The sequence below is a fragment of the Pelophylax lessonae genome (assembly GCF_965119305.1).
Source record: "Pelophylax lessonae genome assembly, chromosome: 2".
In the NCBI taxonomy this organism is placed as follows: Eukaryota; Metazoa; Chordata; class Amphibia; order Anura; family Ranidae; genus Pelophylax; species Pelophylax lessonae.
In genome coordinates, this window is record NC_138769.1 from 731,531,798 (window position 1) to 731,548,067 (window position 16,270).

General features: G+C 46.8%; 1 protein-coding gene across 2 annotated transcripts in view; it reads left to right on the plus strand.

Moving 5' to 3' along the window:
• The first annotated feature begins 6,324 nt into the window (after positions 1-6,324).
• The window catches only part of ILK (integrin linked kinase), a 30,333-nt gene continuing 20,387 nt past the window's right edge, over positions 6,325-16,270 (plus strand). Inside the window, exons 1-6 of one of the 2 annotated variants that reach the window (XM_082245932.1) lie at positions 6,325-6,437; positions 10,054-10,178; positions 10,258-10,423; positions 11,618-11,713; positions 14,422-14,518; positions 14,596-14,679. In XM_082245932.1, the coding sequence (XP_082102058.1) occupies positions 10,090-10,178; positions 10,258-10,423; positions 11,618-11,713; positions 14,422-14,518; positions 14,596-14,679 (532 nt within the window). In that variant the 5' untranslated portion in view covers positions 6,325-6,437; positions 10,054-10,089. Of the gene's footprint in view, positions 6,466-10,053; positions 10,179-10,257; positions 10,424-11,617; positions 11,714-14,421; positions 14,519-14,595; positions 14,680-16,270 lie in introns of both variants that reach the window. The other variant, XM_082245933.1, reaches the window with a different exon arrangement.

A 16,270-nucleotide genomic window follows, 5' to 3' on the forward strand; every position in this document is an offset into this window, starting at 1 on the left:
ATTCGTTGACAAATACCCTGGGGTCAAGGACGTCTTGCGGCAGACCAGGAAAATCTCAGGCCATTTCAGAAGATCTTACACAGCCATGGCTCACCTTGCTGACATTCAGCGGCGACACAACCTGCCTGTCAGACGTCTTATTTGTGACTGCCCGACGTGATGGAACTCAACCTTGTATATGCTTGATAGGCTGCTCCAGCAGAAACGTGCAGTTAACGACTACCTGTACGAACTCTGCGGCAGGACATGTTTTGGGGAGGTTGGGTTTTTTTCACCTCGCCAGTGGCTGCTCATGCAGGACGCATGCAGACTATTGCGCCATTTGATGAGATCACCAAACTGGTCAGTCACGGCCAGGGCACCATCAGTGACATCGTACCTTACGTCTTCTTTCTGGAGCGTGCATTGCGTTGTGTCATTGATCAAGCGGTCGAGGAGCAGAAAGATGAGGAAGTTGCAATGTTGGATGAATTCCCAGGGGGTGCTACTCCATCTGAGGCAAGTCAACAACAGGAGTCTGAAGAGGAGGATGGTGCTGGGGGGATGAGGAGGAGCAAGAAGAGCATGCTTTAAACCTTTCTGGGATCCCTGGTGTTATCCGTGGATGGGGGAGGAGAACGAGGACGACATTATCCTGGATGATGAACTGGAGCAAGGCCACTACACTGCTTCCAGTTTAGTGTGAATGGGGGCCTTCATGCTCCAGTGTTTTAAGGGGGACCCCCATAAAAAAAAGCATAAAGGGCAAGGACCAGTACTGGGTGGCAATGTACTTAGACCCCCGGTACAAACAAAAAATGACGGAAATGTTACCACAATCACAGAGGGCGGTCAAAATGCAGCACTTCCAGGCCTTGCTGCGAGAAATGCTGCATTCTGCTTTTGCGTGTGCTGGCAGAGGAATTTCCAGTCATAGAGAAACAGTTGCGGGTAGCAATCCAACAGCGCCTGCAAGAAGAGGGCGGTTTGAAGATGACTTGGTCACTTCAGATATGAGATCCTTCTTTCAGCCGACCCATCGACAGCTGTACTCCGGATCCAGCATCAGGGAACGCCTAGACCGACAGGTGTCCGACTACATCAGGTTAACGGCCGATGTGGATGCTCTGAGGAGTGATGAACCCCTGGACTATTGGGTGGGCAGGCTTGACCTCTGGCCAGAGCTTGCACAATTTGCAATGGAAATGTTGGCTTGCCCCCATCCAGTGTCCTGTCCGAAAAGGACGTTCAGCGCAGCAGGGGGGATCGTGACCGATAAGCGCACTCGCTTAGCTCATGACAGTGTTGACTACCTCACATTTATAAAAATGAATGAGGCATGGATCTCTGAGGAATTCAACACATGTGACCGGTAGACCATGTTTCTTTGAAATTCCTCATGACAGGCCACAAATATCCGCCAGACCGCCATCCACCCACCACAATTCATGGTCCTTGTCTTCTGTAAATACAGCGGCATAAAAGGCATTTCATGTCCATTGAATGCCTCATTTTTGGGGCCTTTCATGGCCGACAATTATTTTTTCTGTCAATGCCTAATGTACCCCCAGCCATAGAATACAACGTTCTTAGCTGTCAGGTAAACCCATGTGGGCTAATTTTTGGGGCCTATACTGGCCGACACTTACTTCTGTATCCTGTGAATGCCTAATGTACCTTCAGCCACAGAATACAACGTTCTTAGCTGTCAGGTAAACCCATGTGGGCTAATTTTTGGGGCCTATACTGGCCGACACTTACTTCTGTATCCTGTGAATGCCTAATTTTTCAGACTGGAAATGAAAATCAATGGGTCTGTAAACGTTCCGCCAAATTGTGGAATGGATGCGGACCCATTTTACAGATGTGTGAATGGACCCTATATGTATTTGACATGTATTTACCGGCTGCTGTCAGTTCTGGCTGATTTAGGAAAAAAATAAAAAAGTTTTTGGTGTAAAAAAAAAAATAAAAAATACATTTTAGGGCAACTTTTCCAATTGCAATACTTCTGTTATGACATTGTCCATGTGCTGGGACTATTTGTGCACAGCTAGTACGTCTTTTGTGACTGCATTAAAGTTCGCCTCCCATTAAAGTTAATGGGGCCCGCCGCGAACTTGCGGTTCGCGGATATCTGACGTTCACAGACCGCCCCGGCAGATGTTCGTCCATCACTATTCTTGATTATCTACCTCAATCTCCCATGAATTACCTCTACTCCTAATAATCTACCTGAATTCTTTATAGATGGGCCCCCTTTTTGATCATGTTCCTGAAATCCCCATGGAAGGTCCCTGTTCATCTACCTGAATTCCCATTTGAAGGTCCCTGTTTTTGATCATGTTTTTGAATCTCCCATGGAAGGTCCCTGTTCTTGAATCCCCCATGGAAGGTCCCTGTTCTTAAATATCTTCCTGAATCTCCCTTTAAAGGTCCCTGTTCTTGATCATGTTCCTAAATCTCCCATGAAAGGTCCCCCCCTTTCTTGATTACCTACCCGAATCCCCCATGGAAGGACCCCGTTTTTAATCATGTTCCTAAAAAGCCCCATGGAAGGTCCCCATTCTTGATTATCTACCTGGATCTCCCATGAAATACCCCTACTCCTAATTATCTACCTGAATTCCCTATGGATGGGCCCCATTTTTGATCATGTTCCTGAAACCCCCATGGAAGGTCCCTTTTCTTGATTATTCACCTTGCCCCCCCCCCCCCCATGAGAGGTTCCTACTCTTGATTACCTACCTGAATCCCCCATGGAAGGTCCCTGTTCTTTAATATCGTCCTGAATCTCCCTTTAAAGGTCCCCGTTCTTGATCATGTTCCTAAATCTCCCATGGAAGGTCCCCCCCCCCCCATTCTTGATTACCTACCCAAATCCCCCATGGAAGGACCCCACTTTTAATCATGTTCCTAAAAAGCCCCATGGAAGGTCCCCATTCTTGATTATCTACCTGGATCTCCCATGAAATACCCCTACTCCTAATAATCTACCTAAATCCTCTATGGATGGGCCCCATTTTTGATCATGTTCCTGAAACCCCAATGGAAGGTCCCTTTTCTTAATCATTCACCTGAATCTCCCATGGAAGGTCCCTGTTCTTGATCATGTTCTTGAATCTCCTATGGAAGGTCCCTGTTCTTGATTATTCACCTTGATCCCCCCATGAAAGGTCCCTACTCTTGATTACCTACCTGAATCCCCCATGGAAGGTCCCTGTTCTTAAATATCTTCCTGAATCTCCCTTTAAAGGTCCCTGTTCTTGATCATGTTCCTAAATCTCCAATGGAAGGTCCCCCCAGTTCTTGATTACCTACCGAATCCCCCATGGAAGGACCCCGTTTTTAATCATGTTCCTAAAAAGCCCCATGGAAGGTCCCCATTCTTGATTATCTACCTGGATCTCCCATGAAATACCCCTAGAAACATAGAATGTGTCGGCAGATAAGAACCATTTGGCCCATCTAGTCTGCCCAATATATCTGAATCCTATGAATAGTCCTTGGCCCTATCTTATATGAAGGATAGCCTTATGCCTATCCCATGCATGCTTAAACTCCTTCACTGTATTTGCAGCTACCACTTCTGCAGGAAGGTTATTCCATGCATCCACTACTCTCTCAGTAAAGTAATACTTCCTCATATTACTTTTAAACCTTTGCCCCTCTAATTTAAAACTGTGTCCTCTTGTGGTAGTTTTTCTTCTTTTAAATATGCTCTCCTCCTTTACCGAGTTGATTCCCTTTATGTATTTAAAAGTTTCTATCATATCCCCTCTGTCTCTTCTTTCTTCCAAGCTATACATGTTAAGGTCCTTTAACCTTTCCTGGTAAGTTTTTTCCTGCAATCCATGTACTAGTTTAGTAGCACTTCTCTGAACTCTCTCTAGAGTATCTATATCCTTCTGGAGATATGGCCTCCAGTACTGCGCACAATACTCCAAGTGAGGTCTCACCAGTGTTCTGTACAGCGGCATAAACACTTCTCTCTTTCTACTGCTTATACCTCTCCCTATACATCCAAGCATTCTGCTGGCATTTCGTGCTGCTCTATTACATTGTCTTCCCACCTTTAAGTCTTCTGAAATAATTACTCCTAAATCCCTTTCCTCAGATACTGAGGTCAGGACTGTGTCAAATATTCTATATTCTGCCCTTGGGTTTTTACGTCCCAGGTGCATTATCTTGCACTTATCCACATTAAATTTCAGTTGCCAGAGTTCTGACCATTCTTCTAGTTTTCCTAAATCCTTTTCCATTTGGCGTTTCCCTCCAGGAACATCAACCCTGTTACATATCTTTGTGTCATCAGCAAAAAGACAAACCTTACCATCGAGGCCTTTTGCAATATCACTTATGAAGATATTAAACAAAATTGGTCCCAGTACAGATCCCTGAGGTACCCCACTGGTAACATGACCTTGTTCTGAATGTTCTCCATTGACTACAACCCTCTGTTGTCTGTCACTCAGCCAATGCCTAATCCACTCAACAATATGGGAGTCCATGCTCAATGACTGCAGTTTATTGATAAGTCTTCTATGTGGGACAGTGTCAAAAGCCTTACTAAAATCTAGATATGCAATGTCTACTGCACCTCCACCGTCTATTATTTTAGTCACCCAGTCAAAAAAATCTATAAGATTTGTTTGACATGATCTCCCTGAAGTAAACCCATGTTGTTTTTCATCTTGCAATCCATGGGATTTAAGATGTTCCACAATCCTATCCTTTAATAGGGTTTCCATTAATTTGCCTACTATTGATGTCAGACTCACTGGTCTATAGTTGCTCGATTCCTCCCTACTACCTTTCTTGTGAATGGGCACGACATTTGCCAATTTCCAATCTTCAGGGACAACTCCTGTTCCTAATGATTGGTTAAATAAATCTGTTAATGGTTTTGCCAGCTCACCACTAAGCTCTTTTAATAATTTTGGGTGTATCTCATCAGGACCCTGTGACTTATTTGTCTTCACTTTAGACAGCAATCTTAGAATGTCTTCCTCTGTAAAGACACATGCATCAAACGATTCATTAGTCATCCTTTCGAGTGGAGGTCCTTCTCCTTCTTTTTCTTCTGTAAAAACTGAACAGAAGTATTCATTAAGGCAGTCGGCTAGCCCTTTATTCTCTTCTACATACCTTCCGTCCTTTGTTTTTAATTTAGTTATTCCTTGTTTTAATTTCCTTTTTTCATTTATATATCAAGAACAGGGACCTTCTCCCTACTCCTAATTATCTACCTGAATTCCCTATGGATGGGCCCCATTTTTGATCATGTTCCTGAAACCCCCATGGAAGGTCCCCTTTCTTGATTATTCACCTGCATTCCCCTTCGAAGGTCCCTGTTCTTGATTTTTCACCTTGTTCCCCCCCCCCCCCCCCCATGAGAGGTCCCTACTCTTGATTACCTACCCAAATCCCCCATGGAAGGTCCCAGTTCTTAAATATCTTCCTGAATCTCCCTTTAAAGGTCCCTGTTCTTGATCATGTTCCTAAATCTCTCATGGAAGGTCCCCCCCCCCATTCTTGATTACCTACCCAAATCCCCCATGGAAGGACCCCGCTTTTAATCATGTTCCTAAAAATCCAGATGGAAGGTCCCCATTCTTGATTATCTACCTGAATCTCCAAAGAAATACACCTACTCCAAAATATCTACCTAAATCCTCTATGGATGGGTCCCATTTTTGATCATGTTAAGGAAACCCCAATGGAGGGTCCCTTTTCTTGATTATTCACCCGAATCTCCAATGGAAGGTCCCTGTTCTTGATTATTCACCCGAATCTCCAATGGAAGGTCCCTGTTCTTGATTATTCACCCGAATCTCCAATGGAAGGTCTCTGTTCTTGATTATTCACCCGAATCTCCAATGATCCCCCCCCCCATGAAAGGTCCCTACACTTGATTACCTACCTGAATCCCCCATGGAAGGTCTCTGTTCTTAAAACCCTACCTGAATCTCCCTTTAAAGGTCCCTGTTCCTGATCATGTTCCTAAATCTCCCATGAAAGGTTCCCCCCCCATTCTTGATTATTTACTTGAATCCCCCATGGAAGGTCCCGCCTCCCCCCTCCAGGCTATGTAAAATGGTACGGCCCTCCCTGAGGTTACGTACCCTCGCTGTCTCTCTCCACCTCCCTATATATGGTCAATGAGCTCAGCTGCTGTGCAGAGCAGCCCCAGCCAGGACTTCCAGCTGCCTATTGGTCGCTCACTCCCACAGGAACCGCCCCCTCCATTCATCAGCTTTCTTTATTTCCCATTGGTCTCGGTGCCCTAATTCCCGCCCCCTCGCCCTCCGTTATTGGATGTCTTTGGGCTGGCCCCGCCCTGCAGCGACACCCAGCCGGGGAATGTGACGTGGGTGTGTGGGAGCGCGCACGTAGTGGTGTTGTAGGCAGGAGCGTGCACGGAGGGTGGAGGCGGAGAGGCGGCAGACCGGAGAGTGGTAATGCGGAGAGGAGAATGTGTGCCATGTATGAGGGGTGGAGCGCCCAGTGTGTGCAATGTGTACTGGGGGAGGGGTACAGTGTGTCTGTATACTGGGCTCCTATATACAGGGGGGGTGTATATCATAGGCAGAGATCCCCCCCCCCCATGTACTATAAATGGGGTGTGTATATACACTGGGGGAGGGGTACAGTGTGTGTATACTGGGCTCCTATAGGCAGAGACCCCCCCCCCCCATGTACTATAAATGGGGTGTGTACATAGGGGGGGGGGCTGTATAGATATAGCATATGGGGGGGGGGGATATAAATTACAGAGAACACCCCCAATAAACTATAAGTGGGGGGAGGGTATGTGTGCAACTCCTTCCCCCTCCCCCCTGTACTGTATGGGGGGAGGGGTATAATGTGTCATCTACAAGCACACCGCCCATACTGCTAATCTACCGTGTGTGACTGTCAGCTGTCATCCCTATAGGAGGACACATCATCTGTCGCCTGACCCCCTCCCCCATATGCCTGGCTGTCATCTTTCATCCCCCCTCTATGCCTGGTTGTCATCTGTCACCTAGCCCCTGTATGCCTGGTTGTCATCTGTCACCTAGCCCCTCTATGCCTGGTTGTCATCTGTCCCCTGGTTGTCATCTGTCCCCCCATATGCCTGGTTGTCATCTGTCACCTGCCCCCCCCCATGCCTTCCCATTCTCTGTCTGATCTTACCTGTATGATCTCCTTACTCATCATCTGTCACCTGTCTGTCTACTTATCATCTGTCACCTGCCTGATCTGTCTTCTGGTCATCTATCACCTGTTGGATCTGTCTACCAATCTCCTTTCTGATCTCTCTATCCATCATCTGTCACCTGTCTGTGTACTCATCATCTGTCACCTGTCTACTTATCATCTGTCACCTGTCTGTCTACTTATCATCTGTCACCTGTCTGTCTACTTATCATCTGTCACCTGTCTGTCTACTTATCATCTGTCACCTGTCTGTCTACTTATCATCTGTCACCTGTCTGTCTACTTAGCATCTGTCACCTGTCTGTCTACTTAGCATCTGTCATCTGTCACCTGTCTGTCTACTTAGCATCTGTCATCTGTCACCTGTCTGTCTACTTAGCATCTGTCATCTGTCACCTGTCTGTCTACTTAGCATCTGTCATCTGTCACCTGTCTGTCTACTTAGCATCTGTCATCTGTCACCTGTCTGTCTACTTAGCATCTGTCATCTGTCACCTGTCTGTCTACTTATCATCTGTCACCTGTCTGTCTACTTAGCATCTGTCATCTGTCACCTGTCTACTTATTATCTGTCATCTGTCACCTGTCTGATTTTTCTACTTCTCATCTGTCATCTGCCCAATCTCTTACCCAATCTCTCTCCTATCTGAGTTGTCTTCAAATTGTCAGTCATTTGTATAATCTGTCACCTGTCATTGGTAAGTGGTCTGATCTGTTTATGTACCACACATTCCTGATCTTTCTTCTCCTCACTATTCACCTGTCTACCTGTTATTACCAACCCATCTGTCTGTCATCTGTCACTTACCTGATCTGCCTGATTCCTATCTAACCTGCCTGCCCATCACCCCCTGTCTGCCCTCTGTTATGTTTTTCCTTTGGCCGTGTCTGGCTACTGATCATATGTCACATGTCTGCTCCTTTTGCCCATCATCTGTCACTTATGTGTCTGACTTGTCTGTTTCCTATCTGTTCTATCCACCTATCATTTGTCCTATATAGAACACTGAGCCAGTCTCTGCACCAGAGGAGCTTACACTCTAATGTCCCCCCACAGTCACATCAGTCTCTGTACCAGAGGAGCTTACACTCTAATGTCCCCTCACTGTCACACACTATTATTATACCTTTATATAGCTCTGACATATACCGCAGTGCTGTACAGAGATCACTGAGCCAATCACATCAGTCTCTGTACCAGAGGAGCTTACACTCTAATGTCCCCTCCCCCACAGTCACATCAGTCTCTGTACCAGAGAAGCTTACACTCTAATGTCCCCCCACAGTCACATCAGTCTCTGTACCAGAGGAGCTTACACTCTAATGTCCTCCCACAGTCACATCCGTCTCTGTACCAGAGGAGCTTACACTCTAATGTCCCTTCCCCCACAGTCACATCAGTCTCTGTACCAGAGAAGCTTACACTCTAATGTCCCCCCACAGTCACATCAGTCTCTGTACCAGAGAAGCTTACACTCTAATGTCCCCCCACAGTCACATCAGTCTCTGTACCAGAGGAGCTTACACTCTAATGTCTCCCCACAGTCACATCAGTCTCTGTACCAGAGGAGCTTACACTCTAATGTCCCTTCCCCCACAGTCACATCAGTCTCTGTACCAGAGGAGCTTACACTCTAATGTCCCCCCACAGTCACATCAGTCTCTGTACCAGAGGAGCTTACACTCTAATGTCCCCCCACAGTCACATCAGTCTCTGTACCAGAGGAGCTTACACTCTAATGTCCCCCCACACAGTCACACACTATTATTATTATTATTACACATTTATATAGCTCTGACATATACCGCAGTGCTGTACAGAGAACACTGAGCCAATCACATCAGTCTCTGTACCAGAGGAGCTTACACTCTAATGTCCCCCTCCCCCCCATCACACACTATTATTATACATATATTTAGCTCTGACATATACCGCAGTCCTGTACAGAGATCACTGAGCCAGTCACATCAGTCTCTGCACCAGAGGAGCTTACACTCTAATGTCCCCCCATAGTCACATCATCTGCACCAGAGGAGCTTACACTCTAATGCCCCCCCACTGTCACATCAGTCTCTGTACCAGAAGAGCTTACACTCTAATGCCCCCCACAGTCACATCAGTCTCTGTACCAGAAGAGCTTACACTCTAATGCCCCCCCACAGTCACATCAGTCTCTGTACCAGAGGAGCTTACACTCTAATGTCCCCTCCCCCACAGTCACATCAGTCTCTGTACCAGAGGAGCTTACACTCTAATGTCCCTTCCCCCACAGTCACATCAGTCTCTGTACCAGAGGAGCTTACACTCTAATGTCCCCTCACAGTAACACACTATTATTATTATTATACATTTATATAGCTCTGACATATACCGCAGTGCTGTACAGAGATCACTGAGCCAGTCACATCAGTCTCTGTACCAGAGGAGCTTACACTCTAATGTCCCCCCACAGTCACATCAGTCTCTGTAGCAGAGGAGCTTACACTCTAATGTCCCCCTCCCCCCATCACACACTATTATTATTATACATATATTTAGCTCTAACATATACCGCAGTGCTGTACAGAGATCACTGAGCCAATCACATCAGTCTCTGTACCAGAGGAGCTTACACTCTAATGTCCCCCCACAGTCACATCAGTCTCTGTACCAGAGGAGCTTACACTCTAATGTCCCTTCCCCCACAGTCACATCAGTCTCTGTACCAGAGGAGCTTACACTCTAATGTCCCCACAGTCACACACTATTATTATATATGTATATATCTCAGACATATACCGCAGTGCAGTACGGAGATCACTGGCTCGCCCTGTACACAGCACCTCTGATTCTTATACAGGTATCCAATGCCATTATTTTTGTCCCCTCAGAATCGGTGGACAGCCAGCTGTTAGGAACTCGCCATCATGGACGACATTTTCACGCAGTGCCGGGAAGGGAACGCGGTGGCGGTACGTTTGTGGTTGGATAATACGGAGAATGACTTGAACCAGGGGTGAGTGACTCTTCATCAGTTTATATGGCCGTATTCTTTTCACTTGGTTACCAGCTAACCCCCCTGCGTCCTCTTCCAGCGATGACCACGGCTTCAGCCCCCTGCACTGGGCCTGTCGAGAGGGCCGCAGTAACATTGTGGACATGCTGATCATGAGAGGGGCGCGAATCAATGTCATGAACCGCGGCGATGACACTCCCCTCCACCTGGCCGCCAGCCACGGCCACCGGGACATCGTGCAGAAGGTGGGTCAGTCATTGGATTGTTGTGGGGTTGCTGCGGTTGAGGCATAAAGTGTATCTGAAGTTTTGGATGGAGTAGGGGGAAGGGTTAGTAACCCACTCGGGTTTTTATTACCGTCTGTGTTGCACTGTTGCCACCAAGTCAGAAAATTCCAAATTTTTGGGTTGTCGCCAGACAACTGTTCAAGGGAGGGCTTCCTCAATTTGGAGGGATTTCCTCTCGCTTCCTTCTTTATCTAAAGGAAAGAAAGTGAAGGAAAATCTCCCCAATGTATTTCTGTCTATCCAGCCCTGAGACTTGCACAGCCCCGAGACTTGCACAGCCCCGAGACTTGCACAGCCCCGAGACTTGCACAGCCCCGAGACTTGCACAGCCCCGAGACTTGCACAGCCCCGAGACTTGCACAGCCCCGAGACTTGCACAGCCCCGAGCCTTGCACAGCCCCGAGCCTTGCACAGCCCCGAGCCTTGCACAGCCCCGAGATTTGCACAGCCCCGAGCCTTGCACAGCCCCGAGCCTTGCACAGCCCCGAGCCTTGCACAGCCCCGAGCCTTGCACAGCCCCGAGCCTTGCACAGCCCCGAGCCTTGCACAGCCCCGAGCCTTGCACAGCCCCGACACAAAGCATTTCCTTGATTTTTTTTTTCTCTGCTGCAGTTCAGTAAATCCTGCAGGTCTTCTCCTCTCCCCCCCCCCCCAGACTGTGATTGGACAGTGAAAGGAGAAGCAGCAGAATGATTAGCTAATCTCTCTCATTCTGCTTTGTCCTGATATCAGCATGTTCTTGCATTGTAGAACACCTGATTTGGCCCTTGTGCTTGTTGGGGGTGGGGGCTGCTCTCTTGAATGGGCAGCCGCTTTTCTGACAATGTCTTCTACTGGGAGCCACTACCAATTAAAAGGGGAGGTGTCAATGTGTGAGACCACGGGCTGATTATAGGCACGCCATGCGTTAGCATAGCACACTTTGCACCCCAGGGAGAATGCAGGGACTCAAACTGACGCCAAGTTGAGGTTTGCAGCTGTGCCCAGCCCCCTTATGGTGCAGCAGTTTGCTGATGGTAAGTGACGTTGTGTGCATGCAGTGATGGTGGAAGGTGATGGAATATTCGATGGCCCTGCATCCACCGGCTGGGCAGCAGGAAGTCGTGCTGTGTATTGATGATGATGATGATGATGACTTTTTTTTTTTTCCAGCTCATTCAGCACAAGGCGGATGTCAATGCTGTTAACGAACATGGAAATTCTCCCCTGCACTATGCTTGTTTCTGGGGTCAGGATGAAGTCGCTGAGGTGTGTGACAGTTGTATCGCTGCTGTGTCTTCAGAGAGATCCTGGGAGGGGGATGGGGAGTTATATATAATGTGTTCTCACTGGCTGATCTCTATAATGTTCTATAGGCGCACCATCTATATATAGGGGAGGGAGCTGATTGGTTTCTATTAGGGATAGACCGATTATGGGTTAAGGGTGATATATCGGGGGCCAATATGCACTTTCCCCGATATATCGGTATCGGCCCCGGAACTGGTCGATATTGCCAATATTTTTGTGAGTCATTTTGCCTTCTTAGGCCGCCTCCCTCGCCTTGGGCAGCCTCGTCTGGAGTCGGGACTAGTCTCTTGTATCACAGCCATACACCCACCCACAGCAGCCCAGTGCCAGCCAGCCACAGGCACTGTACCAGCCTGCCAGCCAGCCACAGGCACTGTACCAGCCTGCCAGCCAGCCACGGGCACTGTACCAGCCTGCCAGCCAGCCACAGGCACTGTACCAGCCTGCCAGCCAGTCACAGGCACTGTACCAGCCTGCCAGCCAGCCACAGGCACTGTACCAGCCTGCCAGCCAGCCACAGGCACTGTACTAGCCTGCCAGCCAGCCACGGGCACTGTACTAGCCTGCCAGCCAGCCACGGGCACTGTACTAGCCTGCCAGCCAGCCACAGGCACTGTACCAGCCTGCCAGCCAGCCACAGGCACTGTACCAGCCTGCCAGCCAGCCACGGGCACTGTACCAGCCTGCCAGCCAGCCACAGGCTCTGTACCTGCCAGCCATAGTCTCTGTCACAGCCAGCCACCCACAGACAGGGTGCCAGACAGCCACAGGCCCTGTGCCAGCCACCAACCACAGGGTGCCAGCCATTAAGCATTAAACAAAAATTAACATGTTCAGTACCAGATTTGTGTCAAAAATTGTCTTTTTATTTTTCAAAACTATAAATGTTCAAAATATCAGCCGATACGTTGTGACAAAAATATCGGTATCGGCCCTGAGAAAAAACATATCGGTCTATCCCTAGTTTCTATGCAGAGCTGCACCAGATTTTGCACTCTGCAGCTTTAGTAAGCCCCCCCCCCCCCCCAGGGTATACATAGAGCTCATGGGGGGGGGGGGGGTGTTGTATATCATAATGTATTTTATATGTACTGCAGATATTTTAAATGTGTACTTTACTTTATGTACATGGGGGGTATACTCCTCCTCTTATACATGGGGTGGGGGGGGGGAGTGTTATATAGTATAGAGTCCTATATGTACACACTAGGGTTGATTTACTAAAACTGGAGAGTGCAATATCTGTCCCTTTTTTTTTTTTTAATAAAAAAAAAAAAAAAAAAAAACATCCCTTGTAATATAAATAAGCATGACAGGACCTCTTTAATGTGAGATCTGGGGGTCAAAGACCTCACATCTACATTAAAAATCAATAAAAAAAAAAGTATGGGGTGCTATGTGTACATTCATGAGGAAGAAGAATGAACCTAAATGATTTTAGCAAATGGCTGCAATATAACAAAGAGTGAAAAATTTAAGGGGGTCTGAATACTTTCCGTACCCACTGTATGTGTGTGTGTGTGTACACACAATCTCACAAAAGTGAGTACACCCCTAAGTGAAAATGTCCAACTAGGGCCCAGTTAGCCATTTTGCCTCCCCGATGTCATGTGACTCGTTAGTGTTACAGGGTCTCAGGTGTGAACGGGGAGCAGGTGTGTTAAATTTGGTGTTATCGCTCTCACTCTCTCATACTGGTCACTGGAAGTTCAACATGGCACCTCATGGCAAAGAACTCTCTGAGGATCTGAAAAAAAAAGAATTGTTGCTCTACTTGAAGATTGTCAAGAAAAGTGTTCCTTTGTACATTGTGAGGTTGATTTACTAAAGGCAAATAGACTGTGCACTTTGCAAGAGCAGTTTCTCCAGAGCTTAGTAAATGAGTAGAAGCTCTGCTGACTTCCATCATCCAATCATGTGCAAGCAAAAATGCTTTTTTTTTTTTTTTTTATTTTATTTCCCCCTTCCCCCAGCATATGACTGGGTATTATGAAGGTTTAGCTCACTTACTTAGCTCTGAAGCAACTGCTCTTTGCAAAGTGCACAGCCTATTTGCTTTTAGTAAATCGCCCCCTGTGTATATTCACTGAGTACTCCTGGGATGGGATTGGTATAGACTGTATATACTCAGTGAGCACTCCAGGGAAGGGAAGGTTATATATTCTATTTTCTATGTGCACAGCGTATATTCCCGCTGTCAGATGTTCCATATTATCGTGGTTATGTTTCCTTGCTGCACTATGAATAGGTTATGAACCATTATATGTGAGTTCTATGATGATCTCAAATACAGACCTTGTGTTGGGTTTTAGTGGAATTAGGTGTTTTCCAAGCGTACATTTATGCTGCCAAAACCAATAGAAACTGGTAACTGATTCAGCCGATTTGGGGCAAATGAGGAAGACTGGAAACCCCCCCCCCCCCCCCATCTTTCTATTACCATGAGAAGACCGTAGGGGTAGGTTTAGCAGCACGTATTTCAGGATGGAAAGTGTGTGGAATCAGTAAAGCCCAGTCACTGTGCTACAATAACATCAGACACCAGCACATGCTTCTGATAGGGATATCGTTCATGGGAGGATATGGAAGCACTTTATTCAGGGGATAGAGCTTCTTGTTCATACAGGAATGTTGTCTGCTAATGGGAACCTTTTTTTATCTTGTAGGATCTGGTGAATAATAGTGCACTGATCTATATCTGTAGTAAGTATGGAGAGACCCCTCTGGACAAGGCTAAACCTCACCTGAAAGAGCTTCTGCGGGGTGCGTACTATCCATAGCCTCCCTGTGTATGGTGTAATGTTTTATATGCTGTATTCTTACCTCAATGTCCTCTACAGACCGGGCTGAGAAGATGGGCCAGAGTATGAGCAGAATTCCCTATAAGGACACTTTCTGGAAAGGAACCACCAGGACCCGACCACGTGAGAACCGCATTACTGCTGTCTATAGACTCCAAGAACTTTGTTCACACCTTCCACCTATCTGTATACGCTTCCTTCTCCACCCAGTTCTTCCAATATACCACAGCACATCCCTTGCCAACCACATCACTTCTCTAATATCTGCACCATATCTCTCGCCACCACCTTTACTGTCTGCACTTCACTTTTTCTTTTTTTCTCTTTCTCTCTTTCTTTTTTTTTTTTTTTTTTTTTTTTTTTTTTTTTACATCTTTACTCTATACCATCCACACCACATCCCTTACCATCAACTTTTCTCGTCAATCATCCCTGACGAGAAAAAAGCATTCAGCACGGTTGCTTTTTCAGAGGACACTGAAAAAGCAACCGTGCTGAATGCTTTTTTTCTCGTCAGTCTTTACGCAGGAAAAGGAGGGGTACACTGACCATGACTGTATGGTTAGTAGTAATACACAGGACTTGCCACTATGGCTAACAGAGGGTGAAATCAGGGAAAGACTGGATAAACTTAACACAAACAAATCACCAGGCCCGGATGGCGTACGTCCGAGAGTGCTCAAGGAAATCAGTAAGGTTATATCTAGACCACTGTTCCTGATCTTTGCTGACAGTATTAGGACAGGAGATGTACCAGGGGATTGGAGGAAGGCTAACGTGATTCCGATATTCAAAAAGGGTCAGAGGCATATCCCGGGAAATTATAGGCCTGTCAGCTTGACATCAATAATATGTAAACTTCTGGAGGGGATGATAAGGGACTATATCGTAGAGTATGCTAAAGACAACAACATCATCAGTAATAACCAGCACGGGTTTACAAATGGGCGTTCTTGTCAAACCAATCTCTTAGCATTCTACGAGGAGGTGAGCTGTGAGCTAGATAGGGGGAGACCTGTGGATAGGGGGAGACCAGTGGATGTGGTGTACTTGGATTTCGCTAAGGCGTTTGATACAGTTCCCTACAAGCGCTTTATTTATAAAATAAGGTCTGCAGGTATCGACAGCAGGGTTTGCTCTTGGATACGGAACTGGCTAAAAGGGCGTGTCCAAAGGGTGGTAATAAACAGCGCATACTCAGACTGGTCTGAGGTATTAAGCGGGGTGCCCCAAGGCTCAGTCTTGGGACCAACCTTGTTCAATTTATTCATAAACAGCATTGAGGTCGGGATCAGTAGTTCTATATCAGTTTTTGCAGATGACACAAAATTGGCCAGGGCAATAACTTCACAACATGAAGCAGATATCCTACAGAATGACCTGGACAAAATAACGGAGTGGGCAACGACATGGCAAATGAGGTTTAACGTGGAGAAGTGTAAGGTTTTGCACTTGGGGACTAAAAACATAAAAACACAATACACGTTAGGAGGGGAACCCTTGGGGGAATCAAAAATGGAGAAGGATCTGGGAGTATTGGTTGATGATAGATTAGGCAACAGCATGCAATGTCAAGCGGCAGCTTCCAAAGCCAACAGAATATTAGCATGCATAAAGAAAGGGATGTATTCCAGAGATAAGACTATAATCCTTCCACTTTATAAAACTCTGGTCTGACCGCATCTGGAGTATTCTGTCCAGTTCTGGTCGCCAG